Here is a 15,563-nt window from a genome sequence, read left to right on the forward strand (position 1 = left end):
AACCTTGAGGCCACACTGAACTCTCAATGCAACCTCAGCATTTTCTTGCTTAGATAGAAAGCTTGTAGTTGGATGGCTCTAAGAAAGCTTGTAGTTGGATGGCTCTAAGAATAGTTCAAACCCCTTAGCCTGGAATCCAGATCAGTTGTTCCTCCCCACGCCCCCTCACCACACCCCTGCTACCCTTCATTTCCCAATCATGTGAGGAGGTGAGTGTTGCCACAAAAGAGGTCTGACCACTGAAGGTGTACACTGCTGGGGCCGATGGCTACAACTTGTGGAGGGAGCTCCTCTTGTTATCTCCTATTATTTGGAAATGAGCACACAATCTTCCTGGAAAGAAGCACGGGAGTGTGAGTGTGGGGGCCTTGGGCTGTTATTGGCAGAATGGGTGAAACCAAGCGGAAGTGGGGAAGCCTAAGAAGACAGCTCTGCAACAGCTGCCATCCATTATTCCACCTAGTGATCTCCATTTCTGTTGGAGCCACAGAAAGATGTCTTTTGGGGGGGTTGCAAGTTCACGCGTGAAATGTAACAAATGTGGAGGAAGCCTGGCTTGCTAAACATCCTTTCCTTGCTGATGAAATCAGAAAGCTTGTTAGTCGCCAGAATAAACATGCTCTGATGAGGTGAATGAAAACTAGCAGATGGGCCTATTTTTGGAAGAAAAAAAAAACACCCTATTTTGTACCGTATTTCAGCACACCTTAGTTATGCCTTGGTTAATTAAAAAAAATACTTGGATATGATGGAAAGGCCAAGCAATATCATAGCTTCAAAAATGAAAGCCTCTGCTTATCAAGGTCCCTGGGATCCACCCAAAAGGTGAAGTGATTTAGTAATTTATAGAGAGAAGTGTGAAAGAGTTGTTTGTTTTAAAATGCTGATTAGCAATCATAAAACTCCTTCAAATAGATTCTGTAAAACACCGTAATTGGCTTGAATACAGGGTCCAGTTAAGGAAGGCAGACAGTGGGAGAAGAGAGATAGGAACAAGGGAAGAGAAGGACAGTGAGAGAAGGATATTCCCACCTGTGCTCTTCTGACAGCTGGATCCAGGTTCATTCCCAAGAAGAAAGGACAAGAGTATAGCAGGTGGAAGGGAAAGCTCAGGGCCCACGTTAGGGAGAGGTGCTCTGGAGATAGCTGAATTTTGCAGAAAAAGGAACAACCTTTTGCGAGGAAGAGCCGAGAGAGGAGGTGGACGGGAAAACAAATGGTTTGAGCAATAGGATGGGGGAAAAGGGGTCAGCTGGGGGGTAGGGGAGGAGGCAAGGTAGGGGCTTAAGAATGAGGATGTGTGATGTTCAACCTTAGATCAGGGAATTTGTGGGATATGAGCCCCACACTGCTCCCACTACAGCCTTATCTGGGAGTTGGAAAGGAACATGAGAGGGGGAGGCCCTTCCCTTAAAGGAGCAGAGTAGATGATAGGTTTCCTGCACCGGATAAGGAGTAAGGATCGTAGCCAATTTTATTGAGTTCTTCAAAGTTAGAAGGAACTTGACTAACACCTGGGTCATACTAATCTAACAGAGGACAACACTGAGGCCTGAGAAAGTTAAGACATGGATGTAGGGCAAGGTAACACGGAAGTGATGAGAATAAAACTTGAATTCAGACCCCTTAATCCAAGAAGTCCTCTCCTACTATTGTCCCTGTTATTCCAATCCAGCAGAGGGAGAGAGAAAGACACAGCCCCTCCCAAAGGCAGCCCTGAGGCTGTCTGAGATGCAGAGCTAGGCATTCTGTATATTTTGCTAGCATCTTGGGCTGTGCGTTCTCAAGCTGAGATAACAATGGAGATATCAATGCTTGCTATTTACCCTACAGGCATGATGATGGCAAAAGACATCTCTGAAATAGCACCTTCTTCTTCCCCTGGAAGGATGGAGTGCTTGTTCCCCACTCCCCCATGGACATATGTATCACAGGCTTCTAACTATTCCTGAAGCTGCCCATGCTCACCTTTCGTCATGGTTTTCTGTCCCTTGAAGACTTAGGATTTCCACAGTAGGAGCCTCAGAACTTGGCAACTCAGCTTATCTCCAAGTAAGCTATGGGCTCTTGCTTGTTATAAAGTAGGGCATGTGCCTTCTCCATGTCCCCACACACTAGGAGATGGTTGACCAGGCCCTAGGACCAGGAAGTTGTTATAAAATGATTGTAAATCTCTTCACCATCCTTGGCGGGAGGTTATGGGCAAAGGTCATGATAGGCCGTGTGATCTTGTTCAAATCCCTTCTCTACTTGGGCCTTAGTTTCCTAATCTGCAAAGTGAAACCAGTGGTTCCTAAAGGGGAGGGTATGTGTGGAAAGTTGAGTAGAAAAGATAAACCAACAATCTCCAAAGACTTTGAAAACTGAAGGAAACGGGGGCTTGAAACAACAGAGTTCTTCTCTTGCAGTGCTGGAGGTCAGAGTCCTGATAGGAACCTTAGGGGTTACCATCCAAATGGGAAGGGGTGAAGCTTCCTTCCTGCAATCTCTAGGCAGGCCCTCTTCCAGCCTCTAGAGGTTGCCTGCATTTCTTGTCTGTCTGTCTTTCTGTCTCTCTATCTCCAGTTCTGCTTTGGTGTCATCCACTGATGTTCACCCACCTGCCTTTCCCTTCTAAGAACCCTTGCATGGGGCCTAATTAAGGAACCTGGGACAATGTCTACATCTGAAGATCCACAACCTTGTTATATCTTCAAAAGATCCACAACTTCGTTACGTCTTCGAAGTATTCTCCGGCAACACCAACGAACATCACCAGAGATTTCAGGGTTTAGGATATAGAATTCTTGGACATATCCGTGGTTCTATGCACTGCATGGCATGCATATCTTATGGCCAGCGTGGAGGTTCTCCGGAGGTTTCTAAAGTTGGGGGTAGTTGGGTGTGATTGCAGCAGGCTTTCTTTTTGGTGTCTACTCCCCAGGGCCCCCTGGTCTATCTACAAAGATGAAAGAGACCTGTTGGTGTCACTGCACGTGATTGAAAAGTTTCTGATGGGTCTGAGGAACGTAATTGACTAGATAGTGCAGTGTTAGGGTTTGGCCTTCCTAATCTGTCACAGCGAGAGAGAAAAATCTCCCAAGTCAAGGGCACCAGTTTCTCTCTCTCACCAGCCCTCATTGATCATAATTATCTTGGAACTGCAGCTACTGCAGAGAATGGAAGGATGTCTGTGGTTGGGGTTGCTGACGATATATGAAGTAGTGTAGGATTCTGAGCAGAGGCAGATTTGGAGGGCAGGGCAAGAGAAGAAAGAGATCTGAGGATTCATATCCTACACTTGGCCTTCTCTGGTTGCATCTCAAAAGTCGTCCTACCCCACATCCAGGCAGTCTCGGGTCAAGCCACAGGTGTGACATTCATCCTCTCAGGATGATGACACTTAGGACTTAAGGCAGATCTGGTCCATGTTTCTGGGCTGGCCCAAACCCCAGGTTGCTTTGCCACGAACATTGTTGGCAGGCAAAAGCTGATGCCACTTCAAAGAACCGCCCTCCCAGGTGCCGAAGGCTGCTTTTCTGATGCTTACACTGTCATTGTTTATTTTTGCAAGGCGCCCAGCTGCTGCGGTGATGATATTTATATCAATAAGTGCTCTATTCATCTGCCGATTTCAGGGGAGGCTTGCCAGCTGTGTACAGCAGCCAACCTCAGGGTGCTTCTGAGCCTGATGGCTTTGCATGTAGAGACTCAATCCTCTAAGTCTGTATCAACATCTGGGACTGAAAGATGCATCCGTCATCCAGGACCCACCCCTCACCCCAAAAAGAGAGCTATAGCTGATGGCCTTGACTTTGTATGTCCCCAAAGCAGGGTGCTTTGAAACTCCAGTTCTGGCTTTTGCCAAAAGGACATCAGAAAAAGAGGAGAGCAAATAGGCTTTCATAGGTCCTGTCACACACCCAGCTTAGTCCTCTACTTTTTGGTGGTAAGTGGTGGTTTCTGATTTTGGAACTCTTCTTCTAGGAGCTCTATAAAATCCCTGTTCATCTATTCTCATCATATATATCAGTTTCCAATCTTTCCTTGTTCAGGTCCCAAGCCTGGATTCCTCCTTTTCCTTCACATTCTGTCTTCAATCTGCCAGCATATTTTGTCAGCTGCTCTTCCAGTGCACATCTAGAACCCAAGCCATGGATACCCTTCCTGGGTCAGCTTCTGTCACTGTCCCCTGGTAATTGCAATAGCCTCTTCTCTATTTTCTCTGCTTTGCTTCTCAGCAACTTACCTCCCTATCAAGACTCTGCTGATAATCTTAAAGCAGCCAGATGATACCACCCCTCTGCCTAAAGTTTGTCAGCGGCTCTCCAGTTCTTACAAATGGAAACCCCAGTTTCTTCTTATGAAGCCAGATCTCAATGGCTCACATCTGTAAATCTACCTGCCCAAGAGGCTGAGATCTGAGGACCACAGTTCAAAGCCAGCTCAGGCAGGACAGTCCATGGGACTCTTATCTCCAATTAGTCAGCAAAAAGCGAGAAGTGAAGCTGCGTCTCAAGTGGTAGAGTGCCAGACTTGAGCAGAATAAAAAATGAAAACTAAATGAGAGCACTCTGGCCTGGAATTCAAGCCCCAGTACCAGCACATGCACATCATATTCTTCCTGTGCCTTCCAAAGACCCTCTATGATCTGGATCGGTTACGTCTCTCACTGCAGTCTGCTCTTCTCATTGCACCCTTTCCTGTCCCAGAAGACTCTGCTGTCTTTAAAGGTACCATGTGCAAGACCATTATGCAAACTGGGTTTTCCCCTCTCCTTGGAACACTGGCCCTTAAGAGAGCATGTGGTTTACTCTTCCCCTCTGTCATGTTTGGATTCAAATGTTCTCTCCCCACACCAGGCTATGACAGCTGCATCCTCTGCCCTCAGCCCAGGCTCCCCATCTCCCTCATGCTCCTTCTTATCTGTCTTCTCCGTACACTCGCCACCTCCTAACATATAGAGTACATTATAGAACATGTGCTGTTTCTCTTCCGTCTTCCCCCTTTAAAAGAGAAAGTGCAGGAGATGGGAATTTGCTTGCTTCCTCTTGCCTGTGTTCCCTCACACAATCCAAGATTCTAAAATAACTTCCAGTGAATACTGGTAGCAGATGCTCAGTAAACATGGGGTGCACACATGAAGGGGATGTCTTCGGAAGTCTCTCACAGGCACATCCCAAATTGCCCTCATTTTCAGCCTCTCTTACCACACTCTTCTCCCTACCTCCTCTACCTTCCAGCCTTCCCATTCGGGCTGGGTGCAATCTTGGATGCCTGATAACCCAGATGGGATACTTGCCGTCAGCTGTAACTTTCTTCCCATTCACCTCCCATGCGTGGCTGCTCCCCAGACCTTGTGAACTCAACTCTGGGAACATATTCACAACTAGTCCCAGTTCCACTTCCAAGACACTTCCTCAGTTCACATTACCCCCCCCCCTCCCCGTGCCCCCCCCCCCAGCCCCAATCCAGGCTTCAATTCTTTCATACTTGCAACCTCTCCCTGCTCACCTCTGATCTCTGCCTCCCTGGTCTTGGACTTTACATTTTAACAGGAATCTTGGCTTTGTCCTTCTATGGAGAAACCTTCTATAATCTCTTCTGACTAGATAGAAAGGATTTCTAACTGTGCTCCTGGGAGCTAGGTTTCTGAGAGCCACCAGGAGAAGATAAGACATCAGTATGGGTGATGCTCTCTGCCTTGTGTTTCCATATAACCAACTCTTTTTGTTTTGTGATGGTCCTAGGGCTTGAACCTAAGGCCTGGGTCTGTCTCAGACCTTTAGTGCTCAAAGCAAGTCATAGTTCCACTTCTGGCTTTTGATGGTTAATTGGAGATAAGCGTCTCGTGGAGTTTATTTCCTGGGCTGGCTTCGAACCACAATCCTTCGAGCTAAGCCTCTTGAGGAGCTAGGATTACAGGTGTGAACCACCAGCACTGACCATTACCAACTCTTGATCTCTGTCTTATACACTGGACTTGCACAAAAGCTTTTATTAGAAGAAAAGATTATGTGGCTTACAAAGTAAAAACTCTGACATACTTCAGTCCAATGCCCAATCTCCTGAGCTTGGCACAGAGACTCTCTGCAAGTTAGCTGGGTCTTGTCGGCATGTCCTGCCTCAATATGCTCTTTTTCTTTCAAAGTAGCCCTAGCCCCTGCCACAGTGGAACAGAAATTATCTGCAAACAAGACTACATTTATCTGGCCCATCTGCCAAGAGTGCCTTTTGCCAGTTAGTTTATTCCCTGTACACCACATTCTCTCTTGCCTCCTTCATGGTCAAGGCCATCTTCCTCGAGGTCTTCCTTCACTCTCCAGGCAGAATTGATTGGTCCCTGCTCTTCATCAACGCAGCATTTCACTGCTGACCTCTATTACAGTATGGATACATGAGGATGGAATAGCTTGCCCATCTGTCTCTTTAGCAAGACTCGAAGCTCCTAGAAGGCTGAGATGATAGCTCAGATCCACAAGATAAAAAGTTATTCCTACCCAAGGCCTACACAGAGCCAGAACTCATATGTGAGTATGATGAGTTGTGTTTTTGAGTTTTCCTCAAGGCAGTGAAAAGACAGCTTTGCAAACATCTGAAAGGCTATTCTCATCAATTCCTCTGTGGAAAGGCTGCCTGAGAAGGATGGGACTCAGAAACTGTCTCAAGACATGCCCTGGATCCTAAGTATGGAGATGTGTCCTAGACATGTGATGATTAGGGCTGGCACATCTAGAAGGGCAAAGTCTTGGAGAGAGGGCTCAGATTTTAGTCTCCTAGATTCAAGATCCAGGTTCTACCAGCACAGCCTGCATGGCAGAAGGGCTTAGGTCATGGATTTGGCAGGCATTGCCTTTTCTTCAGGGCCAGAGATGTTCCATGTTGGGAAGGGGACCTCCTGGCTTGTGAGCTCTACATCATTTCGAGGATAACCCTGAACAGTGTTTGGGACATAAATAACAAGAGGCTGCCCCTAAAAGCAACTAGCTGAAATGCATCGACAAGCGGAGTCACTAACTGGAGGTTTAGAGACTCCAGCAGGAGATTCCTTGTGTCTGCAGGCAGCAGTCTGGACTGCCTGGTTCTCACAGTCAGACAATGCCCACCCTATGATAGATACATCACAGTGCTTATCGCAGTTTCCTTCTGAACCTATAGCCTGGCTCTCCTGACCCACAGACCCACCTTTAGAAGCTACTAGACCTCCACCTACCTGGGCAGTGTCCATCTCATTCAACATCACCACAGAGGAGCAGTTGTAATCGAAGACCAGCCTCCAGAAGTCTGTCATGGTGTTGGGTAGAGGGTGCTGGGTGACCACAAAGGCAGCAGGCTGCTTGTGGCTCTGAACAGAAGAATGACAGAGAGCTTTTGTAAAAGACGTTATTTATCAGTGTTATTCCAATGATGATGATGATGAGATCTGGATGGCTGCCAGAGGCCCCAAACTTGCCAAATGGATGACACAAAGCATCTGCCTGGTCTGTTATCTCCCGGTGGGTGTCCTGGCGGCAAAGGGGACCTTCTTCTTAATGAACACATCCTCCTCCAAACTAAGACATTTCATTAGCAAAGTGTCACTTGGATGGGGATTATCCAAATACATTATTTATGTCTTGGGGCTCAGCAAATAATCATCATTACAAGGTGAAATGAAAGATTCTGGACGCAGATCTGTGGCTCTGCCAGCCAACATACCTCCTGGATTTAAGTGATCTGCTGGGTCCCTAAGCCTGTGATGCTGGGAATGGGGTAAGGGGTTGGCCACTGAAGGGGCTTACATTGTACAATTTACTCCTGGTCCTGTGCTGGGTGAAGGACAAAACTATCCTGACAGAGGGTGGTATTGTGTCATATAACCAATAGGGCACTGAAAAGTATCCAGGTATTAGTGTTAGGAGACTTGGGGTATGAACCCACCTTTGTGACTTGTTAGTTATGGGTCGTTTATCCCTCTATTCATTCACCCATTATCCACCATTTTATTCATCCTTTTGGTAAACATCATTGGTAGAGACCTTTTCTTGCGGGCCATAGGATTTCTTTTTCTTTTTTCTTTGTCAGTTGTGGGGCTTGAACTCATGGCCTGGTCATTGTCCCTGAGCTCTTTTGCTCAAAGCTAGCATGCTATCACTTTGAGCCACAGCTCCGCTTCTGATTTTTTGATGGTTAATTGGAGATAAGAGTCTCACAGACTTTCTTGCCCAGGCTGGCTTGGAACCATGATCCTCAGATCTCTGCTTCCTAAGTAGCTAGGATTACAGGCATGAGGAACTAGTGCCTGGCTGACATAAGGGTTTCTCAACACTGGTAAGTTAGTTACGTGGTCCAAAGCTTTGATTCTTTAGCTGGAAAACAGAACTCAAATCCAAAGAGATGCTGTCATACAATTGAGTGAGATTTGCATATGAAAACTCCAGTCATCAAGAATCTGACTGAATCCACTGTAGGACACAGCACTGCAGGCGCCTAGACACAGTGCAGCTCCAGTGAATAAATGAATTAATTTAACTCCATGCTATAGGAAGGGGAAGGGTGGCCCAGAAATAAAAAAAAAAAAGAAGAAGAAGACTCTAAGAGTCTAGGAGCTTTCACTGGGCTTTATTTATCACGATGCCCTGTGAGGAGGCATTTGGAAAGATTGGATAGTGTCTCTACTTTCTCAGTGGTTTGAGAAAGCTGAGAATTAGCCACATCCTCTTGGGAGATGGTCCCCACGGGAGTGACAGGCCTTTTCAGTGGAGTTATAAATCTGAATGAGATGGGGAGGAAAAAGAGGCAGAGAAATTAGCAAGTGCCAAACAAGGCCTTGCAAATATGGATGTATGCATGCAACAGTGAGAACTATGTTCCAAGATCTATCTTCCCTCTCCTAGCCAATAGATGATCAGAGGAAGGATCTGGGAAGCAAACTATTTAAATGCCCAGAAACCAAATGCTCCACCCATACATAACATAGCTTTTGATGTATTTCCTGACCTAGAGAAAAGAATCTAGGTTTCAGAGACAGCAGACATGGGCTCTCAGATCCTTGAGTCTATCCTTGCTGACTTTAGTTGACCTTCAATTGACCTACTGAACCTCAATGTCTTTGCTAAAAAAACTGGAGAGAAGAAATCTGAAATGCAGAATGAGACAGTACAAATCCAGGGCTCGACATGGGCCCAACACTCAAGGTATGTTAGTTTGCTTTGCTTTTCCCCTTGTCTCGGTGATAAATGCTCTATTAGGCCAGCACGCCTGACAAAGCCTTATCTGAAAATATGTTCAAGATCCCTGCTCCTGCCGGGTTTCAGGGATCAGCCAGCAATCCATTTCATGGATAACATCATCCTTTACCAGGGGATACATTAAAAATTAACCCAGAGGACTTCATATTTTTCTGCTAGAGGCAAAGCTGCTATGGTTACCAGATAATGCACAGACTGAGCTGGAATACTGATAAGGAGTTTTGTTGTTGTTGTTTTTTTTTAAAATATAAGAAAGGCAAAGGCCCCAGTGATGGCTCACAGGAAAAATGCCCTGTGGACAAAGAGAATACAATCAGAATCAGAGGGTGGAAAAAAGCATTTGACTCCAGGCACCATCTAACCTACTAAGTAGAGGCCAGAAGCTGGCTTGATCCTTGCTTAAATGAAGAAAGCATGGATGTGACAGTGGGGAACAATGGTATGAGGAACTTGGATGTGTGGGTGCCCCCCAGATCTCTTCTCTCATCACACACACACACACACACACACACACACACACACACACACATGCACACACACGCACACACACACAGCACATTGACCTTGGAAGGCCTTTAGCTGATTTTAGAGGTCTTTGCTACACTTCCAGCTATTAGATACCACCCAGATGAGACTCCTTTCTTCTAGATTCATCGTTTCTATGGAGACTCCTAGCTCCTGTTGACTGGGCCCAGGGCAGATCTCTTAAGAGCTAAGAAAGATATTGGCCTTCTGTTACCTCCTTGTATTCAATGCTTAGAACTCTCGGAGAGGAAGTTTTGGAACATCAAAGGTTAGAGAAGTAGCTGGTCTTGATCAGAAAAGACAGCACTGCCTGTTGCTGTCTGTGCTAGGTAATAGGAGAAAATCATGTGGACTAACCAGAAGCGCCCTCAGGATGGGGAGTGGTAGAGGGTCGCACTTAGGAGGTATGATGTCTATATCTTACTGGATCAAGCAAACTGTGGGGAGTCTCAGACATGGAATTGAAGAATAAGGAGCCACTCGTGGCTCTGCCACTAGTTTCTTAGGTGACCTTGAGAGCATCTCTTTCTACATCTGACCTCGGTTTCCTCTGTGGAAAAGTGCTTGGATGAACAAGATGGTCCCTGATTCCTGCTGCAAACATCTGCACATCCTGGAGGTGGGATGATGAGAATGAGAAGTCCCAGGGACAAGCACAGAGGTAGAAGCACGGGGCTGGCTATGAGGTGGGACAGACCATCCCAAACCACAGCAGGGTGAAGTCCCCTCTGGGAACCATGTTGAAAAATCATGGGTGATATGCATCACAGGGTAATCAGGAATGTGGCCTGCTCCCTTCCTTGCTCCTTTTGCTGCCTTCCATTACTTGCTGAATAGCCGCTTTACCAAGCACCTACAATACACCTCCCCCTGCCACCGCCCCCTCTGCCTTTCACAGGAGTTATCTAGGAAGCTGAGTGGGAAGAGCCAGCAGACCGCAGTTAGGTCTGCACCATGGTGTGTTCCTCAGGCTCAGGCCAAGGCCCGGAATGAGAAATGCTGCCAGATCTGAAAATCCAGCTGAGAGCCAGCTCCATGGGAGATGGGAGGAGGGTGGGGCAGATCTGTAGCTTTGTGCTGCCATTGAAGTCATTTAAGCATTTGATTTATTCTCTCCAGGCTCTTTGAGCCAAAGTGCCAAGAGCGTAGCTTCTGTCTAGGTTTAAATCAGAAACCTCAGGGAAGCAATAGTCCCAGAGGACAGCCGTCAAAAGCAAGCTGGCCTGGGAAGCCAGGTTCCAGCCTCTCCCAGTGATGGCAGCCGGGGCTCTCGGGCGGGGCTCAGCTTACATCCATCAGGGCTGCGTTGATGTAGTTGCTGGACTCTCCGTCCACTGAGATGAGGAAAGGCAAGCAGCGGTCCAGAGGTAGGACATCCATGTTCCGGTTCTTATCATGGTTCCGGGGCAGGAGTCCAATGCTGCAATCCTCAGGTCGGACACGAGGGGTGACGATGTTGAGTGTCTGTGGGGAACAAAGGTGGGTAAGAGAGACACGGGTCAGATGCTTTCTCCTAAACAGGGATAAGGAAAATTCCAGTGAACTCAACTCTCTGTACCTTCCAAGCTTGGCCCTGGCTGTCTCTTTGCCAGGACCTGTGTTTCTCCTCGGGGTGGTAATGTGCTATCATGTCCTGCTCACTGTTAGAGGGGCTTTTGGGGCTGACAGTCATTGCTAGTGACATCTTCAAGATGCCAAGGCTGACAGGGCGGCATACCCATGCACAGGATCAGACAAGCTGACAACACCTGCCAACCTTTTGAGCAACGTTGTCTCCAGCCAATACTGCAATAAAAGATGGGCCAGCCAGAGGGCCTTGTGGTAGAGGTGGGAAGCAGGGACTCCTTAATGAGGGCTACAGAAGGATTGGAAGATGCAGGGGCATGCTTCTCTTGATAGATGAGAAACCCTCAAAGGCTAAATCTAGGAGGTCTGAAAAGCTACAAGGAGTTAAGTGTTGCCATCTGAGACCAGAGCTACCCCTTCCAATAGAGTAGATTCTATGCACAATGACCAGGGATTTGAGCTATTCATCTTTGTGTCCTTTGGCATGCTGTCTTGCCTCCAAATTAGCTGAGCCTACTTGTTTAAAGGAATGCTACAAGTAATTGCCTCGTTGACAAAGTTTCCCATGATGCCATGGGGCCCCACCTTTGCCCGTTGTTTGGGATCAAGTTCTGGTACTTTCTTGTTTCCTTCTACCTGGCTGTGAGCTCTTACCAAGTGATAGCTCTGGCCCTGACTTATACTTAGATGTCTGAGACCCACGTTGACACAATTTTGACCACATGGACTCTAAGATGTGCATCCTTTGTGTCTGAGGTGAGCCCTAGGATGTGATGTCTCCAGGGATAATGTGTATACAAACAAGAAGAGCCTGTTACACTGCCGGTTCACATTCAAGTAGGGTCCAAGCTTCTGCATTTTCTAAGATGTTCTAATGTGATGCCGATTCCCTTAGAGGAGTTCTTACTCCTCTAGGAGTGGAGAAAATATGGAGAGAGAATCTGAGTCTCCCTTTAAGGACTAGGAAGAATGGAGTTTATGCTTGTGTGTATAAACTGGTTTGCATCCACAAACTGGACAAGAACTGAGACTTTGGCACAAAAAAGTGTAATCATAGATAAAACAGGTGTCAGTGGTCACTGAGTGATGGGTTGAGCATTGCCAATGGCTGTGCATTTGATGCTGTAGAATGCATTCAGCAGCTGCCTGGTGCTGGAGTTAGAAAGAGTATGCATTTCTCAGTTCTCACAATGTGTTCACAGAACCAATTAAGTTGGCTGGGTGACTACCATTATAGGGTAAATGTTGTGTATTCTATTCCTTCCTCATCCTAAAATGATGTGTTGCCATCCTAACTACAGTGTGTAATGGAGACTGTGGAAGGTAATACGGTCATGAGCGTGGATTCCTCATAAATGGTCTTGGTGTCCTTATAAGAAGAAGCATGAAAGCTAGGCATTGGTGGCTCACACCTTGAATTCTAGCTTCTCAAGAGGCTGAGATCTGAGGATCAGATCACAGTTCAAAGCCAGCCTAAGTAGAAAAGTCTATGTGAGACTCAGCTCCAATAAATTACCAAAAAAAAAAATCCAGAAACGGGGCTGTGGCTCAAGTGACAGAATGCTATCTTGAGTGAAAGGAACTCAGGAACAGCACTCAGACCCTGAGTTCAAGCCCAGGAAGAAAACAAAAGAAGAAGAGGCGTGAAAGCCTGCTTCCTCTCTGCATTCTGTCATGTGAAGCTATGAGAAGAAGGCAGCCATCCACAGAGGAGGGAAGGGTCTGAGTCCCAGATTTGCCAGTAGCTTCCCAAAGTGTGTGTGTGTGTGTGTGTGTGTGTGTGTGTGTGTGTGTGTGCTTGCATGCATGCACACGCACGCATACATATATTTTGTTTGTATTGCTTTGCTTCACTGAGATTGGGACTTTTCATGTAGCTCAGGCTGGCCTTGAACTTAGGATGCTCCTTCCTCCTTACCCCTTCCCAACAGTGCTGGGCTTACAGGCATATAAACCTCCAGAAATGAGATCGATGTGTTATGTCTCCATAACAATTCAACACCTATGATTTAAGCCATCCAGTCTACGGAAGTTCGTTACCACCAGCTGAACTGACACCGGCCCTGAATACGTGCCCATACCTGAAACTCATCTTTGATCTGACTGGAGTTTGTCTGAGGGTCCAGCCTGCTGATGTTATAGTAGAGAGAGCGGAATTCACACACAGGGATGGCGGTGTTGCCACAGAGGCATGCTTCCAGGATGGCATCGTGCACAAACACATACTGCTCCTGCAACATTAACAGGAGGAGAGGGAGGCACCAGGTAAGAATGACAGTCACCCGGGAGTTCGTTCGCCATTTTGAGTCTTGTGGCTTATGAAGAATGGGCATGATTTGTGTTGCTGAATCCTGACTTTTTAATCCTGTACCCCAAAGAGCTAAGTCTCCATGGTTCATAGTGATTGCCAGAGATAGGGTGTGTTATTCTTTATGTAAGATAGAACCATAGAGCCCCATCTGATTAAAAAAAAAGACAAAGTTCTACACATGTCCCAGAGATTGTTCTTGGTGTCCTACCTATATCCCTTCTGCTTTTCCCTTCATCTACTAAGAGTTCTTGCCACAAATAATCTGTGATTCTCTGATGAGGTCTTTCTTCCTGGTAGCCAAAATGTCTGAGCAGCTAAGACCACATATTAAAGGAGGCCTCAAGCAATGACACATGGAAAGTTGAGAGTGAAAAAAAATCTAAGTTTCCCCTTCCTTTATCAGTGGGACAGCTTAGAGACACAGGTCTTCCACTAGCTCAAAGAGTCCTCCAAACAGTTGTAAAGTACACTCTGCTTCCTTCCCTTTCCTGTCTAGCTTGCTACTCACCGTCCGATGTATCTTGAAAATGCCTTTCAAACAGAATCAGCTTGCTTTCAAGGATCTGTCTCAAAGATCTGTCCCCGAAGACACGTGCCATACCCTTTCCCATTCCTATACTTTATACCTACTCTCCTCCTGGGACTCCAAGCCCCATTTATAAAATATATTCGATATATCACTCCTTCTAGAATCACTTTTCTAAGACTTTTCTATTAAGCTGTGACTTATAGACTCTTGATAAAATGTTTGTTGAACTTTTTCCTTCCAAACACTTCTCTAGTTCAAGATCTTATTGGGATGTATCATGATGCATTTGTGTTTGAAGATTCTTCCCATCAGACAGTAAGGACCATGTGTCTAACTGTAGCCGGTGAGCTTGCCTTTTGCCATGCACCCTGGCAACAGATAAAGAAGAACTGATGTTCTTGTGACAGTGCTGGAATCCTGAAATCTCATTATCAGTGGGAGTTCCAGTACCATAGATCCTTAGGGCTGGCTGGGTTACTCCTCACACTTCTCACATACCCAGGTCCTTTTCTATAGGACGATGCACTCATGGGTTTCTCTCTTCTACTATGCTTCTCCTTGGCCAGGGATCAAAGCAGCCGGCCGGCTCCGTTCCCAAAACTCACCTCTGTCTGTACCAGGTTGACCCTCTGTGCTCGGAGCTCACGTACACAGTTGAAGATGTCCACCACCCCTTCGTTCTCAGCCATGTCGAGCATGGTGTCGATGGCAATGAAGCAGCCTGTCCGCCCAGCTCCAGCACTGGAAAGAGGGGTCCTCTGTGTTAGAGATTTTGGGGTAGGAACAGCTGTGGACGGGCCTCTAATCTTCCTCTTTCCCTTCCCCACCCTCCTCTTTCTTTTCAACAAATGTGTTGATAGATGAAAACAAGGAAGAGGAGGAAGAGAGAGAGAGGAAGATCACAGAGGAGAGCCCTCTGAGCTGCCTGAAGGCAGGAAGTAACTCTGGAATACGTAGTCTAGGGCCCTGTAGTTGATCTATTTGTTTCTCCAGGACCGTGAACCAGGGTATCATTAAACTGGAGCAGCTGGCAACCTGGAGACTCCTACCAGGGATCAAGTTTCCCAATACTTACTCAATTTCAGATCACTGATGGTTTGTTCAGTTGAGAGAATCAGAGCAAAATCATAAAACAGACCCCGAGGAACCTGGCTAGCCCATCCCAGATCAGCACTGGGTTCTACAATGGAGCTGAACCACAGACATGTAGCACATTTGCCTTAGTGGCACACAGTTTTGGAAAGAAAGGCCAGACGGACTGTCAAGGAGGCCCAGCTGGATGGTGATTCACATCTAGCTTCTCCTGTGGAGACAAACGTCATTGTCTAACATGGAAATCAAAGGAAACACAAAGAGGAAGAGAGATGGGATAAGACGGAAAAGCAATATTGTCTGATAAATCTACTGAGCACAGGACAATGGG

The 15,563-nt window shown here is 46.6% G+C and overlaps 1 protein-coding gene across 1 annotated transcript in view; it reads right to left on the reverse strand.

Annotated features, from left to right (window-relative positions):
* The window catches only part of Ptprt (protein tyrosine phosphatase receptor type T), a 702,580-nt gene that overhangs the window by 10,390 nt on the left and 676,627 nt on the right, over positions 1-15,563 (reverse strand). Inside the window, exons 22-25 of the mRNA XM_042694435.1 lie at positions 14,746-14,881; positions 13,382-13,531; positions 11,025-11,198; positions 7,193-7,324 (exon numbers count right to left, since the gene is read on the reverse strand). Coding sequence (XP_042550369.1) covers positions 7,193-7,324; positions 11,025-11,198; positions 13,382-13,531; positions 14,746-14,881 — 592 coding nt within the window. The remainder of the gene's footprint in view (positions 1-7,192; positions 7,325-11,024; positions 11,199-13,381; positions 13,532-14,745; positions 14,882-15,563) is intronic.

This window comes from Dipodomys spectabilis, unplaced genomic scaffold (genome assembly GCF_019054845.1).
Source record: "Dipodomys spectabilis isolate Male_0828 unplaced genomic scaffold, ASM1905484v1 ptg000175l, whole genome shotgun sequence".
NCBI classification, from domain to species: Eukaryota; Metazoa; Chordata; class Mammalia; order Rodentia; family Heteromyidae; genus Dipodomys; species Dipodomys spectabilis.